The sequence below is a fragment of the Pantherophis guttatus genome, chromosome 6 (assembly GCF_059756535.1).
Source record: "Pantherophis guttatus breed Tessera chromosome 6, ASM5975653v1, whole genome shotgun sequence".
Classification (NCBI taxonomy): domain Eukaryota; kingdom Metazoa; phylum Chordata; class Lepidosauria; order Squamata; family Colubridae; genus Pantherophis; species Pantherophis guttatus.
The window spans coordinates 44,662,512-44,682,925 of record NC_142068.1 but is presented as its reverse complement, the minus strand read 5'-3'; the positions used below and the strand labels follow the sequence as shown (position 1 = coordinate 44,682,925).

The 20,414-nt window shown below is 38.5% G+C and overlaps 2 protein-coding genes across 8 annotated transcripts; one reads left to right on the top strand and one right to left on the bottom strand.

Annotated features, from left to right (window-relative positions):
* Positions 1-2,007: 2,007 nt before the first annotated feature.
* COX15 (cytochrome c oxidase assembly factor COX15) lies at positions 2,008-9,589 on the bottom strand. Its single transcript, XM_060682912.2, has 9 exons — positions 9,432-9,589; positions 6,894-7,081; positions 6,197-6,319; positions 5,789-5,975; positions 4,827-4,994; positions 4,518-4,599; positions 4,086-4,240; positions 3,392-3,505; positions 2,008-2,661 (listed from the first exon to the last, which is right to left on the bottom strand). Exons 1-9 carry the CDS (start codon positions 9,504-9,506, stop codon positions 2,530-2,532), a joined length of 1,224 nt encoding a protein of 407 aa, XP_060538895.2. The 5' UTR covers positions 9,507-9,589; the 3' UTR covers positions 2,008-2,529.
* Positions 9,550-19,491, top strand: CUTC (cutC copper transporter). Of its 7 annotated transcripts, XM_087872755.1 has the most exons (10): positions 9,787-9,904; positions 10,913-10,993; positions 11,743-11,814; positions 12,278-12,337; positions 12,912-13,121; positions 14,568-14,603; positions 15,633-15,766; positions 15,939-15,966; positions 16,851-16,956; positions 19,086-19,491. In XM_087872755.1, the coding sequence occupies exons 3-10, from the start codon at positions 11,745-11,747 to the stop codon at positions 19,195-19,197; spliced, it is 756 nt and encodes a 251-aa protein (XP_087728881.1). In that variant the 5' UTR covers positions 9,787-9,904; positions 10,913-10,993; positions 11,743-11,744; the 3' UTR covers positions 19,198-19,491. The 7 variants fall into 7 exon arrangements, with proteins under 7 accessions (XP_060538899.1, XP_060538898.1, XP_087728882.1 ...); XM_060682916.2 differs by lacking the exons at positions 9,787-9,904; positions 10,913-10,993 and adding an exon at positions 9,550-9,642; XM_060682915.2 differs by lacking the exon at positions 10,913-10,993 and having other exon boundaries at positions 9,650-9,788.
* The last annotated feature ends 923 nt before the right edge of the window (positions 19,492-20,414 follow it).

Sequence of the window (20,414 nt, the reverse complement as noted above, 5' to 3'; positions counted from 1 at the left end):
GCAGAATGCGGCCGCGCGGGGGATTATGGGAGTGACTGGGCACTCCCATGTGACTCCTCTCCTGCGCGAGCTGCATTGGCTTCCGGTGGACTTCCGGGTGCGCTTCAAGGTGTTGGTGACCACCTTTAAAGCGCTCCATGGCTTAGGGCCGGGGTACTTACGGGACCGCCTTCTGCCACCAATTGCCTCCCACCGGCCAGTTCGCTCCCACAGAGAAGGCCTCCTCAGGGTGCCGTCGGCTAGACAATGCCAGCTGGCGACCCCCAGGAGGAGAGCCTTCTCTGTGGTGGCACCTACCCTTTGGAACAATCTACCCCCAGAGATACGAGTGATCTCCGACCTCCGGACCTTTCGTCGGGCCCTAAAAACTCATCTCTTTCAGTTAGCCGGTCTCTCTTGATTTTATGATTTTATGGTTGGTTTTAAATTTTGATATGGATTTTAAATTGATAAATTTTAAACTATGGGCCAAATTTAATTATTTTAAATCTATTTTTAATCGTATTTATGTATAAATGTTTTTATTTTGGCTGTTCACCGCCCTGAGTCCGAAAGGAGAAGGGCGGTATAGAAATTCGAATAATAAATAAATTAAATAAATAAATAAATATGACAGGGCAACGAAAGCTAAAATTTCAGAGGATAATATTCTTTTGAACTATATACCTAGTACATGGAGTGTGATAACTGGACAACATAAATGTGCCCTTATAACTACAAGACTAATACTGCAGCATTGAAAAAATAAATGTATAGCTCCATTTACTCAATGGATTGAAGGCCTGATTGCACTTTCCACTTACAAGTGGATTGTCTATAGATAATATATGAATATTATCATTGGACAAGAATATATACAATTTTAGTCATGTTATAATGACATATACTATGTATTTTTTTCACTTTTTTGTTAAAGCACTTTTCCCCCCTCTTCTCTCCAACAATAAAAAAAGTTTGGCTTCAACATATGATAGATCAGAGCAAGCAAAAAACTGGGCAGATAATAAAATATTCAACATCTGTGCATTAAAGACTGATTGCAGTAATCAGTCTGTTCCTGATTACTGTTCCTGTTGTAGCTGGGATATTTAACAATTACCTAATAATTACAGGGGTTTGAATGTGGGCTGTATCTTTTTGAACTTGGTGTATCCAGGGAACAGACTGGAAGAAAATATATGAGGATTTTTTTGAGAGCCATTTTGGCCAGGAAACCAGGGGACTGCGAGTTCTGCTTAATACATGAAAACTGGATGGATGACTTTGGGTCAATCGTTCTCTCTCAGCCCAACTCCCTCAAAGGGTTGTTCTTGTGGGAAAATAGGAGGAGGAAGGACTATTAGATATGTTCACTGCCTTAAATTATTTATGAAAACAATAAAGTCAGGATATAAGTATTTTTCTAGTACCCACTGTAGGTTTTGCATAAGACAGCATTTAAAAGGCAGACAAATTAATTATAATCACATCATATCAAGCAATTGATTGAATAGCGATATAATGACCAAGTTCACATATTATACTAAGACATAAATCAGGATTTACAGGTCACAATGGCTGAGTTCACACTTCATTTTAACATAAAAACAATCAAGGTATATGATAACTAACAAAAGCTAAGCTGTTAATGTTTGTAGATGATCTGGCTAAGCTTCTGCTCACTGTATGAATTAGAAATGTTTTCTGAATGCATATTATTGTGAGCCCTGAGAGAGGGAAGTCAAACAAGAAACATGCACCCAGTATGTTTAAGAATTAAAGCAAACAATTGTGGAGATGACTTCTTGACAAACCAAATTAATTGGATGGTGAATATATCACTTTGCTTTTGTTTTCTGACTGTGGAAGTCATTGTTCTACCTACGTAATTCCAAGTTTTACTGTTTACTATTTTTTAAGAAGTTTATTAATCTTGTACCATTTCAAGTCGTAAAATATAATATGGCTTTCTCTTTTAACATATTAATAATAGGTTGCATAAGGACATGAAAAAACAGTGGATAAAAAAACGTTTATCATGTTTATTTAGAACTCATAATACACTATATGTTAATATTTAAAAATGAACAAGATTCCACTAAAAGAAATATGAAAGCACATAGTTGCATATAATTTAGAATATAAACTGCATTTTCCCATCCTTCACATAATACAAATACTTCCAAATTTCCAAGGCCACTCATTCCATAATCCTATTCTACATCATGCCATCTTTCATATACAGAATTTAAGGATAGACACCACTGAAATTATTTGTGGTTTTATTTTCAATGAACTGTATAGCAGGACATGAGGAATAGCCAAAACAATCTTTCATTTTTTCCACAGATATAATCTCAATAATTTTATAATGTGAAAAAGGCCAGCAAAACAGATAATGGTTTGTATTCTTGTTTTGAAGCAGTGTTCTCCACATCAATGAAGCCAAGGTAGCAGTCTATACAGTTCTCTTCTTCAATTTGTTCTTCAGGCAGAGGATCACATGGTTCATATTGTATAGGTGTTAATTCTGAATATTCAACGCTTGACCTATTTAGGAATCCCTCTGAGTTCATGAATTAGCCACACAGCCATACTGAGCAACATCAAAGAACCTGATTGATGAGTAGCTGCTAAAGGAGTTGGGACATACAGAAGTAATGTGCTGATACCCAGGGTGACCTGCAATGGAGTAAAAATATCAGTGCTGAATCAGGTATAACTGAGTGTATATATAGCATGTTTTACAAATGTTCAGAAGACCTTTCTATCTGTTGATCTTACCTTTGTATACTGTATAAACAGTAATACAAAACAACTTTATAATGAGAGGATTTAGTGATGGATTGCATATGACAGCTTAACTTTCTGCCAGGATTTTAATGTTTGTGGTTTTTAATGGATATATGTATTTATTATGCTGTTTTATTATTGATGTTGTTTTAACTGTTGGTTGGGAGCCGCCCGAAGTTTAATATATAGGCAGCTATATATAGGCAGCTATATAACTATAAGTAAGTACCACAAGTAAGTAGCTTTGGTTACTCACTCTCTTACATTCTTTACACTCTTACAAGAACAAGAACAAGAAAACTGTAATAGTAATCCACCCTTTGCTTCATGAAATAATGCTTACACAGTTTCACCTTTTCTGGCAATTTCTTCCATTATGATATGACAAGTCTATCTGTCTGTCTGTTTCTAGCTCAAAACTATATGAAAAAAACTGGTCTGTACAGTGTCATGGTTACTATTAACTATGTTTAAAATCCCTGAATCAATCATCCAAGATAAATTAGTTTAAATAAGTACATAAACATCTAGAAGGACATATTTCTCTGAATATTATTTCTCTGCTAGCTGGAATTTAAATATGTACATTAAAATGTGTACATTAATGAGAAATCAATACCTGAAGATATGCTACAGTCAATAAGGAAGCAAATGCCATTCTAGTTCTACGTGGGAGAGAGATCTTCCTGGAAAGTAGATAGAGAATTGTGATGGCTGCAACTGAGGAAATACCCTAAAGAATGAAAGAAAAAACCTATTAAAACATCTTCCAACAGCCCCATAAAAGTTCCATTTTACAAAGCAAGCCATCTTGCTTTCATCAGGAGGCAAATGGGTAGGACAAACATTGGGTATACTGATACATACATAGCAATTTTCAAGCATTGCCTTCTCCTATACCTTATACTAGGTCAACAGCAATTCTTGAGATTCAGATTATAGTCTCTAGGCTCTACTATTGTGGCCTTATCCTCATAATTTTTATATTCAAATCCTCTTAATGGGTGGGTGTCCAAAGATTATTGTAGTACATTTGCAATACCCTTGTTTTAATGGATCATGCAAGCTTCAGAACTGAGCCAACCTTTTTACTGTTTTAACAAAAATGATCATTCTGACCTTCATACCTGGAGCAATTTTTAAAATTATAGATGGCAGGAATTAAAATTAGTATCTTAGGTATGTAAAAGCTAACACTCCATCAAAGCTGGTAGAATTCATTCCCATAACCTTAGTTTTTTTTGTGTGTATTTTTTTTTAACTAAGATAAAAAAAAACCTATTACTTCATAGCATAAAGGCAATGTTGCGTACCAGGATTCTGTGATCAAACTGCACTGTTGTGGGATTCTCAAATATATTCTTTGCCATTGGGGAAAAAGCAAGGAGATCATCAGGTATCCAGCGTTCTCCCATCTTTGGAAAGGAATTATATACAAGACCAGCATCCAGTCCAGCCACAAATGCTCCTACAGTTTCAGAGAACAGAGGCTGACACACTTGAAGATAGTTTTTCAATAAGATTTAAAAGTTTTCAAGATGTTAATTTTTATCCCTATACCATATAACATTTCCTAGCTCTGTATACTGTCCTTCAGGAGAAGGGATTTAAGAACTTTTGCATCACAGAAAAATGAAAACTTTATCATGGACCTGATGAAGCAAGGTCTTACAATAGATGCATTTTTCTTATCTCCCCCTATTCCCCACCTCCAAATTTAAGGCACCAATAACAGAGACATTTACCTGAGAGGGCAGTGAGAAAGATGAGTCCTGATGTCCCATAAGCAAATTTTCGCAGGCGTAATAGTTGGTGGATTTTAGGTAGCTGCCAAAACACAAGTACAGCAGTAAATGCTATAAACCTTTCATATATTCTACATAAAAGATCTTACAAAAGTAACATATTTTCTGATTACATTGTCCATCTCTGCCTCCTGTCTAAGCCTGTATAGGACGTATCTGCCATGCCTCTTCCTTATTCCAAATGCAAATGTTGTCTAGGACTATGGCAGCAAACCAATATTCAAGATACAAATCCGATATTTTACATACCTTATGTTGTGGTAGCAACAAGGATAGCCCAGTCCATAAACTGTAGCAGTAAAGAACAAGAGCAGATCCCAGATGTGCAGTTAAACGATATTGACTGACCCGAGGGATATCGTAAGAATTTGGCTTTTCCTCTAATCCACTTTTGACCATATACCAGCCCAAAAGACCCTGCAAAAATAACAAAATAATTATACTGAAACAAAGTTTATTTCTTTTCCTGCTAATATCAAATAATATTACATGCAATTTCAAAACAGAGATTCACGCAAATAGAGCTTTGTGTGCAAGCACTCTCCGCTCGCGTGAGCAGAGCTTCACATGTGAGTGCAAGGGACCACTGCTTGGGCAAGTGGACGGTACATCACTTGCACCAATGGAGCTGTGCACGCGCCTGCCATTCACACACACACACACACACACACACTCTCACACCGGGCCAGGCTGCCAAGATGGAACGATTGGTGACCGCTGCTCTAGGTCACATTGATTAAACAATGTCATCATGTGTAATCCAGGAAATGTACTTTCTCTGTGGCCTGCCCTCTGAAATGACCTCCCACCAAAGATTCATGTGGTTTTTAACTTAAAGATCTTCAAGAAACTATCAAAAACTTGGCTGCTCTCCCAAGCCTTGGGGTAGATTGATTGTGGAGTCCCTAATGTTTGGTGGGTTGTTGCTGAGTTAGCCTTGAACTGAATTTAAATAAACAACAGGATTATGTTCACAGCCTGATCCACACATTTTCTTTCCTCATTCTTTCTTTCCTTCCTTCATTGCCTAATCATCTCTAGCACAATTACTTCAAGCTTCTGCAAGGTATCAGAAATTACAGGCTTTGACTCACATATAGCTCAGCACCAGCCGTTTGAATGTTGAGATATTACTATTTTTCATTGCATGTCTCAGTTATTTTACGAATGCCCACAACCATTTATTCCTAAATTCCAATAGCCATTCCTACCTGAAAGCAGACAAGCCCACACAGGGCAAGGACATGACCTTTCAAGGATTGGCTCAAGTAGCCCTTTCTCCAGAAGTAGGCTGCTGGAAGGATGTAAGCCAACCCTACCAGTCGCCCCCACATACGATGTGAGTACTCCATGTACCAGATGAATTTGAACTCTGTCAGTGTCATGTCATGGTTCAGGCTGTTGCATTGGGGATTTTTTTTTTCAAAAATAGAGGAAAAAAACAGCAACAAAGTTTAATAATTTCTCTCTAATTTTCAACTCAAATTCCCTCAAAAAAAGTGGCCAAAGTCCCCCTTTCCCACCCCACTTGTCTGTTGTAGAAAGAGAGCCATGCAAATAATAGAATTCCTCCTAACTGAACTTTAGTTTGAAGGAACGTAAACATGAATCATACGTACATTTTAAACTCTGGAAATTGCTGATACTTTAGGAATTCTGCCTCCCAGTCCTCCTGTGTTTGAGGAGGCTTCATCTCCCGCACTAAGTGCCAGTCAACCATTGAAAGCCCAGATTCTGTCAACCTTAGAAAGAGAACAAAGAAACTATTTATCAGGGGAGAAGGTCCTTTCATATTAAAATATGATAGAAGTGCCTACCTAGAAAAGCAGAGTCAGAACATAACAAGACAATTTAGAAATTGATGCAGAGGCAAAGCAGGTGAGGGGAATTTACACACAAACCTATTAGTGATTAAAAAAATACTTTAAAAAATGCATATATAGTAAAAATAATGTACATATCTCATAGATTTTCCAAGGGAAAAGGAAATAAGATTATCTTAAACACTGTGGAGGATTGATATAAAGAGTCATATAAAAATGTAATATATTTAGTTTGCACTTTTAAATGACATGTTCAGCTCAAACACTAAGACACAGAACTCCTACCTCAATAGTCAAAGACATAAAAAGAATGACACAAGCATTCAAAGGGAACATATTTTTTTTACACATTCACTAACACTTAGCGTACACAGCAAAGCTATGAGGAAGTTGCAAAAATATATTTTTGGATCTAAAAAGTTCCATTGAATATGATGCATATAATGTGAGAAAAAGATGGGGGAGCTGAGGATGAGAAAGTAACTTTCCTCACCTGGTTATGCCACCAAGTACCACAGCTCCAGCCACAGTACCGCTGCAGATTAGGAGCCAACGTCCTACTATTCGGTCTTTCACAACATTGGGGACAGGTGGTGCTGCCACTCTGGAATGTGAAGCTGCTTCTGAAACTGCACTGTGTTGTGTCCGTTTCTGCAGGAGCTGCCACCACCTGAGACATTGCTAAAGACAAAGAAGGTGATAAGACACTAATTAACTATTCCAGTAAGTATATAAATACTTGGTACGGTACAGTATTAAATATTTTTACTACTGGACTGGACTGAGGAGATAACTGTTAATAAAAAAGGAACCACAACCATTGGAAAGGTGCACTTTTTAATAAAAAAATGTTTTTTGTATATCATTTTCTTTCTTCTGTTCAGTTATGTCTGATTCTTGAAAATGGGCTGGATAGATTCCCTGCAGTTTTCTTGGCAACATTTTTCCTTCCTAGGGCTGAGAGATTAATGACCTGCCCAAGGTTACCCAGATGACTTTGTGCCCATGGTGGGAGTGGAACTCACAGTCTCCCAGTTTCTAGCCTAACCACTATACCAAAGTGGCTTTCAATATATCACTTAAGTCAGTGTTTCTCAACCTTGGCAGCGTGACGATGTGTGGACTTCAACTCCCAGAATTCCCCATCCGGGAATGCTGGCTGGAGAATTCTGGAAGTGGAAGTCCACACATCTTCGTTGCCAAGGTTGAAAAATACTGACTTAAGATGTACTTAAAGGAGAAGCGATTGTGCTTTTAAAAAGCACAAGAAAAAACACATTCACAAGAGTTCTAATAGAAAATGATACATTAGAATGTCAACTGATTTGACCACAAAACTTAGTACAACTTTTTATATTTTTATTGTAGAAGTCAGTTTGCTGTGGATGTTACTGTTCTAGGAAACAGTAACATCCACAGCAAACAATGATGGCAAATAGCAACACATGTACAATAATGTCATCATGAACTGTAAAACGTATATCATTGTATCCTAATATCTGATCATGTACGCAAGCCAGGGCATGTGTATCATCAATTTTTCCCTCTGGAGATGACCACATTCATAAGTACCTCAAAGAGAAAAGAAGCCAATAGAAGCCAATAGTAAGGAACTACCATCTCTATCAGCTTATTCTGGATTCTTGTCCTTTGAGCTTGCTTCTTGCAGATGCTTAGTTACGAGGTACTGATAAGGTTGCCTTGTAATTAAATGTCTGCAAGAAGAAAAGCAAATTCAGCGAACAACAAAACCCAACAATTCAATCGTGAGTTACATATATAGTACAGGTAGTCCTCAACTTACAACCACAACTGGGATCAGAATTTCTGTTTCTAAGCAAGATGGATATTAAGTGAGTTGCACCCAATTTTACAACCTTTTTGCCATGACTGTTAAATGAATCCAGTTGTTAAGTGAATCATATGGCCATTAAATGAATTTGGCTTCCCCCATTGACTGTTGGAAGCCAGCTGGGAAGGTTGCAAATAGTGATCATGATCAGGATGTTGCAACATAAATACATGTTGGTGGCAAAGCACACAGATTTTTATCATGCGACTGTGGGGATGCTGCAACAGTAATAAGTGTGAGGATCAACCATGACTCTCTCCTTGTAGTGCTGATATAATTTTTAACAGTTGCTAAATGAATGGTTATGAGTCAAACATTTTACATTATCTGCCCCTTAACTGGATGGTCAAGCCTTTACATTATACTGTAAGGCAGATCAGCAAAACCATCTTATTTTGGAGATGTTAATGTTAACCAAGTTTTCTAAGCATCCTATTCTTATCACAGCCAGGAATTAGAATACGTTAAAAACTGGTAAACTCCCCTCACCACATTCCTATTTCATTTCAGATCCATGTAGCACTCTTTTTTGGCCAAAAATTAAGACCAGATTTTATCTTAATTTTGCTATCTAAGAAGCGGGTTTCAATGCTTTATGGCATAATTATGCATATTTATATATACATATTTATATGCATATATATATATATATACACACACACACACACACACATATATATGCATATTTATATATTTATATATGCATATTTATGGCATATGTTTCAATGACATAAATGCTTTAAATAAACAAGGGAATTTCCATGTTTTGGTTTGCTGAAATAAACCCTTTTCTCTTTTTTTACATTAAAAACCCAGCAATGTGGAAAGTGCAGGTTCCATTTTAAAGGATGTGTTAAGAGTAAATTGAGACTATTTTTCTGGGAAACAGAAGTACACGAACTGTGACAGCAAGCAATACTTGCTTGATATACTTACATGGATGATATATTACACGGTAGGTCACCCTGATTATCATAGAAACGTGATCCCAAGTCACTTCGTATGTTATAGGTTTTGTGTGTACGTGGGTGTAAGACTCCGTATGGCCATGAAATTGCAGGACAGAATAAAATAATAAAATTCGCTTTATTATTTAATTTTTGTTAAATAATGTTTGCAGCCCAGATGTGATAGCCCTAACTTTAGAGATCAGGAAATCATACTCTATTGTGCAGGTACCTGGCCAGAAGAATTTCCTTGACGGGATGCCAGCAAAAATCGAGGACCTCCTAGTAGTACCGTCCGTAAGAGCATCGCTCCAAGTTACCGCGCGGAAACAGCTTTCCTCTAACCGGAAGTAAGACGACTTCCCCCGGAAACGAAGTGCGGCAAGTTCCATGGGATCACGTGATGGTTGGCACGGCGCTTCCCGCGTTCAAGGTCAAGAAAGGTGAGAGCTGGGGGCGTGGCCTTCTCCCTTTCCCAGCAGTCCCGTCAACCTTAAAGCCACCTCCGGCGGAGCTCCCCACCCCCCCCGTGACTGACGTAAAATGAGGAAATGGGACCGGAAACGAGGCCCGGTGGGAGGGTGCGAGGGTGAGTGGGTGGAGGCGAAATTAAGAACGGGAGCCGGAAGGGATCATGAGGCTTGGGAAGGCGGAGTTTGAACGCAATACCTTTAAGTCCGCGCGCACCCACCCCACCTTTAATAGGTCCAGAATAGCTTCGAAAGAAGCAAATCATGCAGTGGGGAGGTTTCGCTGGGGCCCCACTTCTGCCTGGGTTTGGCTCGCTGCTCTTAGCTGCATCCGCTCCAGAAAACTAAACGGGAAAAGGCGCCGCAGATAAGGGGGCTGATGGGGTTTTTATTAGAATACTCCTTTGTGTGTCTGCTTAAGGCGAGAGGTCTTCAAACTTGGCAGCTTTAAGACTTGTGGACTTCAACTCCCAGAATTCTCCAGCCAGCATAGCTGGCTGGAGAATTCTGGGAGTTGAAGTCCACAAGTCTTAAAGCTGCCAAGTTTGAAGACCTCTCGCCTTAAGACCTAAGTTCACACACTGAATTCAGTGGGTTTTTGATCCCAGGTACGCACGCAACTCTGAGCAAGTTCTGCTAGGCTTGGGATTTACATGTGTAGGATTGCACTGGGAATATTAATCCGTTTGAAACGATCCTCAGATGTGGAAGAGCAAAACAGAGAAGAGATTATTAGGGTGACTCTTCCTGGCAAACTTTTTAGATCTTGGAAGTGGGTGTGTATTGACACACACAAATTGGCATCAGCACATGTGCTGTAAAGTGATGGAGTTAGCCGTTTCTTCCCTCATCATGGAAGATCTAAAAACCATCCTCCCAAATCTGCTACTTTTAGTGAGAAAACATACAGCTAGTGAAGACTTTCACTATTTTTCTGATGAATAAATAAATTGGTTTCCAGTTTTCCCTTCTGTTAAAATAATACAGTTACAATAAGGTTTTATCAAGTTATATTTAGTTCAGGCTAAGTGTTTGCCCATATAGCTCCTAAGTTATTTTTGTTTTTTCATAATGTAAAGCATGCATAACACTTGTGTAAAATAATATAAACCATTAATACAATGCCAACAGTGCAATTAACTGGCACTATTTCAAATGAACATGGGATTCTAGTATTCTAAGTATAAGAACAGTTGTAAAATAAGCATAAGTATGTTTCACTAAGTTATTGAATACTTTATAGGTTGAAAGATTTGCTTTGGACTAAACATATGTGGTAATAATCTACACAAGAAGTTAGAGTAGTTAGAGTTACCAAACTCATGTGAGTATTTTGTCTTATAGTCAAAAAGTTGATCATAGAAAAATTGTGTTACTTATTAGCAATCACAGGTCAGTCTTTATGTGCCTAAATTTTTTCTGCATTCGCCTAGGATGCTATATTCATCACTTTTGTGGATGCCAGATCTTTCCTCAACTTTGTAATTCCTATTTAACAGCCAAAATATCAAAAATACCAAAAAGCCAAGTCAGTTTTTGCTCATTGTACTATAGTAGAATCTTTTTACATGGAGAAAAAATTGGATCTTTAATAAACAAAATTATTATTGCTGTTGCCTCTCCCTTTATGCTCTCATCTTAATTTTCTTTTTTTGTGCTTTAGGAAAATCTTTGGCATTACCTTTATTTAATTACCTTAATTATTGTATGTAATGCATAAATGTGCTAATATATTGTCTTCAGAAGTTTATATTCATTCATTACTTTCAAAAGTAATATGGAGGTGGTAATATCGAGTCTTCTGTTAAAGTTTTAGCTTTTCACTAATAATTCCTAGCTATGTTTTTCAGAGAGTGTTTTTTATAGTAGCATAGACAGAATTTAACTAGTAAATGGAAATCTAGGAACCTTCTGAGTTTTGAGTTCAGATATATTTGGGTTAATCATGCAGAAGAAACTGAGTGAGAGCTACAGTTTGAGATATATTTTCACCTTTTTCATAAATAGTCTTATCCTTTTCTCAAGGGCAGAGTCCAGTTGCCCCATAACTTCTGCTTTGTGTTTCTCTTCAAGGAATGGCCAATGGCTTTCTCATGGAAGTATGTGTTGATTCAGTGGAATCTGCCATTAACGCTGAAAGAGGAGGTAATTCCATAAAATAGAAGTTGAAGATACTGGGAGACCTACTTCTGGGGGACATAGGCTATTGCAAAAAGCGTTATGAAGCCATTTTATAAATTATTTTGGAGGGAAAAGCAAGATGTGTAATGTTACAAAGTATAAACCTATGTATTCCTTTTAATATCCAATTCTTTTGTGTGCTCTGACACAGGCAAGGTGCAAATTTATATGAATAGATAATTCATATACAGCTGTTTTAGAGAGTTTGTGTTGTTTTACTTTAATCAGTCCCTCAGCAAATCATGTGGAATGCATATTCACTTTTTCATATTTATTACTACTTAAAAGTCCAAATGAGGACATTAAATAAGCTCTTTCCTTGTAAATGAACTTTCAGGAATGCCCAGAAACATTTCTGTTACAGCAAAAAAATTATTGTTTCTAACATCTGCTTTCAAATAGTATACCAGTATCTGTATCTTTGCAGGTGCTGGTCGCCTTGAATTATGTGCCAATCTGATGGAGGGTGGAACTACACCAAGTATTGGTGAGTTGACAAGCTGAATCCAGCCTCTCAGCCTTTACAGTGATGAGAACTGAATAGTGCTATAAAATGTTGTAAGCTAGTTCTTGGTCTACAGTAGGGGTGTCAAACTGGCTGCCCATGGGCCGGATGTGTCATACGCAGGCCATGTGCACCCCAGCTCTGCAAATGGGAAAAACGTCGCAAAACATCACATGACAGCAAAGTGACGCTGCGAGTTTGACACCCGTGATCTACAGCATTCCAACACTCAGATAAAAAGGAAGATAATTCTTTTTCTAATTGAAACCAGAATGTTATGGCATTAGCCATGTTTTCCTTTTTAGAAGCAGGTTAAGACCTTTTCATTTTTGTTCATATGCACTTCTTCAACATCCCTTTTACTTCCCAACCTCTTCAGGAAAAGGTAAGAACTTTTTTTTTCTTTTGGATTATTGCTACAGGAAGCAGAATTGAGGAACTAGTTTTTTTGGGTTGGTATCATTATCTTTTGTTATAGTGCAGTTTACTGTCATGTCATATTCATGTGCTATCTCAGCTTTTAACTGATGTGTCTTATCTCTTTTATTGCTTATAGGTATTTTGCAAGTAGTGAAGCAATGCACAAGAATCCCCATATTTGTAATGATCCGCCCCCGTGGTGGGGATTTCCTCTACTCTGATCGGGAAACAGAGGTGATGAAAGCTGATATCCAATTTGCCAAGCAGTATGGAGCAGATGGGCTGGTATTTGGAGCTTTAACTGAGGATGGCTATGTAGACACAGAACTCTGCACAGAACTGCTTGGTTAGAGTCTTGCTTTCCTTAAGATTTATTTGATTTCTGTGAACATAACTTTAGTAAATCCAAATCTCAGATAGAAAACCCCCCAATAGTGTCTTATAGGTAGGTGTTACGATCCCTGTACCTTATTGCTTGGGAGAAGCAGGCTCATTCTTCTGAATTGAGATGGATGTATCATTGAAGTATGATTATAGGAAAGTTACAATAACTGCTTCCCGTTCATCTAGGGGTATTGTGCGTTATTATTAGAATTGGCCAATTTTTTAGTTCTTTCTCATATAAGATGAATCATATAGTTGTGTTTTTTGTTTTTTTTAATCCAAGAGCTCATGTTTTCAGAGAAAAAGAAATAGTATATATTTTCCAATCACTCATAACCCTTAAAGACTTTTCAGCTAGCAGCTTTCAGCATCTTTAATGAAGCCTTTTCATTTAATTTTATGTTCATAATTTCTAGACAGTTCTGCATCAGAATGGGTTCTACAGATTTATAGAGAAAGGAAGTTCAAAGTGACAGATATACTCCATATGGTACTCCATATAGTACACCATATAGTGCAAATAAAAGTAAATATAATTTTAGCTGTAAAACTGAAAGCGTATGAACAATGTAGCAAAGGCAAGGCAGTTAGTTACAATGTATGGACAAATAAAATTGTTTTGATCCAACACTAAAGATATAGTCATACAGCAAGTATATATTATTATATAAGAGTAAAAAGTTGAGGTTTTTCTACTGCACCAAAAAGAATCGGAAGTCAATGGGTTTTTTTTTCTTTTCCCCCTTATTCTACACTTTTCTTTCTTCCCCCTTTCCCCTTATTTTCATTTTTCTTGATACTTCTGTTATTTTATATTTGATAAACTAGTAAAATATTTGAAATGAAAATATAGTCATACAGTAAAATATAGTAAAATAATCTAGCAATTCTTTAGGGAGAATGTCACAAAATTGGATTGATACAAAAAAAAGGCCTTTTCTTTGTGTTAAAAAAATTAGTGTATCTACCGTAAGAGACAGTCCTTCAGGTATTTGGTTCCAAAGACACTTAAAGCATTAAAACAAATATTCATTTAATTCTGTGAATGATTTATTGACATGTAGTCTATGGAGAAGAATAGAAATATTTATTTATTTAATTTATATATCAAATTTAGAGATTGCCCCTCTCACTCATAGATGCTTCTTTGATTCTAAGATTGCTTTTCAGTAGGTACACGAACATAATTGTTGTAAGGGATTTCATATACAAAAGGTAGAAAAAACTTTGAAAAGATATCTTGGTGGACAAGATTAGAAGCTGATACAGATTGTAGAAATAGTCTCAAGGTAGCAAGATGGCTGAACTATTATACAAGCTGCCTTTTTATGAAAAGTCTTTTGTAAGAAAAATATATGTTTTCACCTCAGCATGAGAATGTTACTGATTAGAGCTCTTTCCTTTGCAGCTGCTGCTCGCCCTTTGCCAGTCACCTTCCACAGAGGTGAGTTTTATAGCTTAAAAAGGGAATTGGAAAAATGCAGGCCCAGACACTGTGACATATCAGTTGGCTTTGTGAGAATGTGGTCTGAGGTGTCACTGCTTCCGCCTAGGGAATTCGGCCTTACTTGGAGATCCAGACTCATGATTAATATCCTGCTTTTTATTTATTACAAAAATATTTATATTGCATGAATCAGTGGTGGGTTGCCCCCGGTTTGTACCGGTTCTATAGAACCAGTAGTAAAACCAGCGGGAGGCTCTGCCCACCAATCCCGACATCATCTAAATGCTTCTGAGCATATGCAGAAGAGCGCGCGCGCTAGCAAAGCAAGCACGCATGTGCGGCCCCATTGCAAACCGGTAGTAAAGGTAAGTAGAACCCACCCCTGGCATGAATGGTTAGACTTTTCTTATTGGTAGATATTTTTCCTACAGACTGATTTGTTCCAATGCAGCTTTTTTTCTTTTGAACATTAAAAAAATCAAAACATTTAAGGAATAAAATAAATGAGTACTTAAAATAAAAATAAAAAATAAAATATCAATAAAAAACCAGAAAGGTTATGTTTGTTATAAAATTTAAAATTAATTATTTCAATGCTTAAATCATGACTATATAAAACCAGACTTTCTAGGAAATAATTGGAAACCATCACAAAACTGTACATTAGTTATATATTTATTTTTGCAATTATGGGCAGAGTTGTGTATCATCTCTTAAATGTCATTGTCTTATATTGATGTCATGCTGCTCAGGAATGTTATCCATTTGATAATCCATGACAAACAGCTAATGTAGTAATAAAATTCAGGAGAGCAGGCCCACCTCTGTCTTTTGAATTTTATAAAATATTATATTTTACTCTTATGTTTTCCCCTTTCCCAGTATATGTGTTAACTGTTATTTGCTAATCTTGTATTTCTTATTCTAGAACTAAGATTGACACTATTTGAAATTAAAAACTTACCTAAAATAACATTTTATCAATTGTATTTAGTCTTAACCAGGAGAGTTTTAATTCCCCTGCAGCTTTTGACATGGTGTGTGATCCTGTAACAGCCATGGAAACACTGATATCCATAGGTTTTGAACGGGTGCTAACTAGTGGTTGTGACAGCTCTGCCCTGGAGGGGCTGCCCTTGATTAAGCGACTGATAGAACAGGTGAGCTTCCATTTCTCCCATTTTGTAATTCTGTTGATAATTTATCCTTTTTTCCCTGACAATTCAGAATAGAGAAAATGTCAGCTAGCTGTCAGTCTGATATCTGAAGATTCTATGTGAGTTATATTTTTTGTTACAAGTAAGGTTACTAATCCTTTTTTTTTCTTTATAGGCAAAGGGCAGGATTATTATTGTACCAGGTAAGTTTGTTATGAGTGCCATTAGCTGATATAGGGTAAAGTTCAAGAATGTATTGATAAGGACTATGTTAGTTTTTGGATGAGAGTTTACTGGACTTCATTTCTATCCCCTCTCTAAACTTTGCTAGCATTAGTATTACTATTCTACTCTATCGATACTAGGGGTCTGCAACCTTAAACACTCAAAGAGCCATTTGGACCTATTTCCCACAGAAAAGAAAACACCAGGAGCCACAAAACCTGGGTGGGCGTGGTCAACTCGATGTCACTTACTTCCACCACTCACATGGCCCTCCCCCAGCCATGCCTACCCAGCTGGTCATTAGGGCAGAGAACCAGTTGTTAAAAAACACCGGGAAAACACCGGGAACACAAACCCCTTTTGACATCTCTCTCTCCCCCTCTCTCTCTGTATTTCTCTATGTCTCTCTCTCTCCCCCTCTCTCTGTATCTCTGTCTCTGCCCTGGCTGCTTCTCCATCACCTGCCATCGCCCTTACCTTCTCAGGCCAGGTGAAGAGTGACTGGGAGGGGAGGGCAAGGGGGGGAGCCAGCCAGTGGTGGGATCACCCGACAGGGAGCCACAGCAGAGGACCCAAAGAGCTGCATACGGCTCTGGAGCCGCAGGTTGCTGACACCTGATCTATACCATCAAGGAAAAACAACAGCGATTGGTCCTTGAAGAGGAATACTATCTAGCAGATTTACTTGCTGAAGAGATGCAAGTTCGCTAACAGTTGACATTAAAAGCTAAAGTGTTTTTGAGAAATAATCCCAGATTCAGAGCAGAGATTCCCTCTAATATCTAGAGAAAATTGGCTTTGTTTTGTGAACACTTACGCTTAACTTCTCATTTGTGACTCAGAGGTGGATTATCTCCGACAGGGGGAGGCATAACAGAGAGAAACCTACAAAGAATTTTAGAAGGTTCTGGTGCTTCTGAGTTTCACTGCTCGGCTCGCTCAGCCAAAAACTCAGGCATGAAGTTCAGGTAATAGGACAAGTTCTTCCTTGCCTTAATCTTGTTTGTATTACTTAATGTAACTTTACAGTTTGTAAACTGAATAAAAGCACTGGCTGCATTGCAATAAGATTCATATCTAGTTCCTAACTTCTTAGCTGTAATAAGGAAGTTGTCAGGCTACTGAAGCAGCCATTGGCATTTTGGTATTTCAGTAAAGTGACAACAGTGGGTGTTCTGATAAATGCCATGCATTGACCAAATAAGAATAGGTTTGAAGTTGTTCTTTTCCTGATTTTTTTTCTGGGTTCAGGTGGTCCTTGAGATACGACCCTAATGAAGATCTGCCCATTATGGCCTATATTGTGATTGCTGTTAAGTGAAGAATCTCACTTAATTAAACCTCAACCCTGTTCCCCCCAGTGCAGGTGTTAAATGAACATGCAGGTCGTTAAGTGGAGCACAGGGCATCGCAGGGATTGTTACAGTAGCCAGAGTGGTTTGTCCTGCAGCTGCCATTTTGTTCTGCCCCCAAGTGGAGAACAGGTCCAGATGCTGCAGGGTCCCAGTGGGGGGGATGCTTATATTAAATTGGTACTGAATTACAGATAATACACAGGAGTGAAATCTAAACATTTTCGCTACCGGTTCTGTGGGCGTGGCTTAATTAGTGGGTGTGGCTTGGTGGTCAGGTGACTGGGTGGGCGTGGCTTGGTGGTCAGGTGGGTGGGGCCAAGTCGATGTCACTTCTTTGCCCTTTTTTAACCTACAAAACACAACTCAACCAACTTTCACACTTTACACACACACACAACACAACAGGCTCACCCACAATGTAAAATCAGCTGTGCTACACCCAAAATGGCCCCTGCAACAAGCAGAAACCTCACACAGCCACAAAAAGCCCAAAAAACCAACGTTCACACTTTACACACACACAACACAACACAACACAACTGGCTCACCCACAATGTAAAAGCAGCTGTGCTAGACCCAAAATGGCCCCTGCAACTAGCAGGAACCTCACACAGCCACAAAAAGCCCAAAAAACCAACATTCACACTTTACACACACACAACACAACACAACACAACTGGCTCACCCACAATGTAAAAGCAGCTGTGCTAGACCCAAAATGGTCCCTGCAACTAGCAGGAACCTCACACAGCGACAAAAAGCCCAAAAAACCAACTTTCACACTTTACACACACACAACACAACACAACTGGCTCACCCACAATGTAAAAGCAGCTGTGTTACACCCAAAATGGCCCGTGCAACAAGCAGGAAGCTCACACAGCCACAAAAAGCCCAAAAAACCAACGTTCACACTTTACACACACACAACACAACACAACACAACACAACACAACACAACCCAACTGGCTCACCCACAATGTAAAAGCAGCTGTGTTACACCCAAAATGGCCCCTGCAACAAGCAGGAACCTTACACAGCCACAAAAAGCCCAAAAAACCAACGTTCACACTTTATACAGACAAAATTCCACATACAATCTTTGTGAGATTTTGTGGGTGTGTGTAGTTAGAGTGAAACACTACAGAAACACACAATATCACAGAAAGCTGCACAAATATTTTATTTTTTTTTATTTTTATTTTTATATTTATATAAAAGCAGCTAAATTTAAAACTTCCTAAACTTTAAATGGCTAGGTCTAAAAAAAGAACAACTAAAAAAACCCCCAATTAGCTATTTTTTTTAAAGCTCCCAAAGGGGAAAAAAACTTACAGGCAAGCAGGCAGCTAGATAGAGCTGCTCACCGATGAGCTTGATTGCAGGCAGGGAGATTCAGTTGCTTGCTGATGCAATGGATTGCAGGGATTACAGAAAGCGAAGCAAGGCAGGCGTTGCAACCAGCGAAGAGCGAAGGTAAGCAAGCTGGAGGCTGTGGGGGAAGGGATTTTTGCTACCGGTTCTCTGAACTGCCCGTTGTCATCGCTACCGACTCGCCCTAGCCGGTCCGAACCGGGAGCATTTCACCCCTGATAATACATAACCTATGGTCAGTTGTAAGGGCAAAAGGGGGTCATATGTAGCTTTGGAGGGGATGTTATAACTTCAAACAGCTGTTAATTGATTGTATCCCGAGGATTACTTTTTAGATAATATTTAAAGACTTGTTCCTTTTCTTTTAGAAACTCCAGTGTTAAGATGGGAACCTCCCTCTCTACACCTGAGCATTCTAGCATGGTGGCAGATGTGACTAAAGTGAGGACCCTGAATGCCATTGCAAAGAACGTCCTGTAGAAAAAGAAGAGGATACGGGACAGGAAGACCTACTATCCCCTGACTTCCCTGTTCCTTAAGTGTAGACATTTCAGTAGTATTTGGATCAGTCTAAAGAAGATGCCGATGTGTGTTTTTCTCTTCTTCCCACTCCCTAGTCTTCGTTCAAGCAGTCTTTTCACTAAATAGTGTGACATCATTTGTCTGTGAGGAGCAAACTCTAGCGAGACGTGATACTAGCTAAAGAGGCATTCATCACTGGGTGAAACTCGTTTAGACTTTTACTTTTCAAATAAATGATGAAGCTGATTTTCATCCCTGTAGCCCTTCTTCATGCCATGTGTTTTGTCCAACTTGGGTAGGGACTTTGGTATTTATTCCAGGCAGGCAAGAGAGGTGAGTATATTATGCTTCCCTTCTTAGTTCACTTGGATGAAAATTCAGGCCTCTGTTTCTGTGGAATGCAGGACTAAAATGGAATTTAGCATTAGCAGGATGAAATGGAATTTAGTGAGAGGTAATTCTTTTCATTTAGATAATGGGTGGCTAAAAAAGCAAGAACAGCATGGGAAAATGGTGCAATACCTTGTAATTGATTCCAGGTTGTGACAATTTAAAGGGCTTAGATGTTTCCACAAATTGGATCCTTTCACATAAGACAAGAAAGAAAAAGTTGGTAGGGGTTTTAACTGTGTACCATCCTTTGGGAAGTATAACAAAGGATCAGTAAGGCAAGAGTTAGCAGTGCAAGCTTTGCCATATCCAAACTTAGGCACATTGATTTCATCTGTCACAAATGATGAAGAAATTAATAGGAGTTAGTAATGCTATTCAAACATGACTCTGGGAAGAGTGCAAACTTTTTTTTTTTTGCAAAGTTTCCTTCTATTTTTCCTTGAATTGTTAGTTACCAGGATAAACCTTCCAATAGCTGTACAAGTAGGTAGTCCCTGTGTTAGGGTGGTAATTGGGATTGGGATTGCTGTCACAGAGTGAGGCATTCATAAAGTGTGATGACATCACCCAGGCAGGCCTAGTTGTCATATAACCCCAAAACATGCAGACCATTAAGTGGAAAGTGGAGGGAGTCCAAGAGAAGGAGCAAAGGTGCCTCTGGTGTGGGGGAGGCCTGGGGAGGCTGTGGGCAAGTTGTGGGAGGGCTGGTGTGAGTTCAGTGCAGTATGAGTTCAGGGAGGCTGTGGAAGTGCATGAGTGCAAGTGCAGAGAGGCCAAGGGGA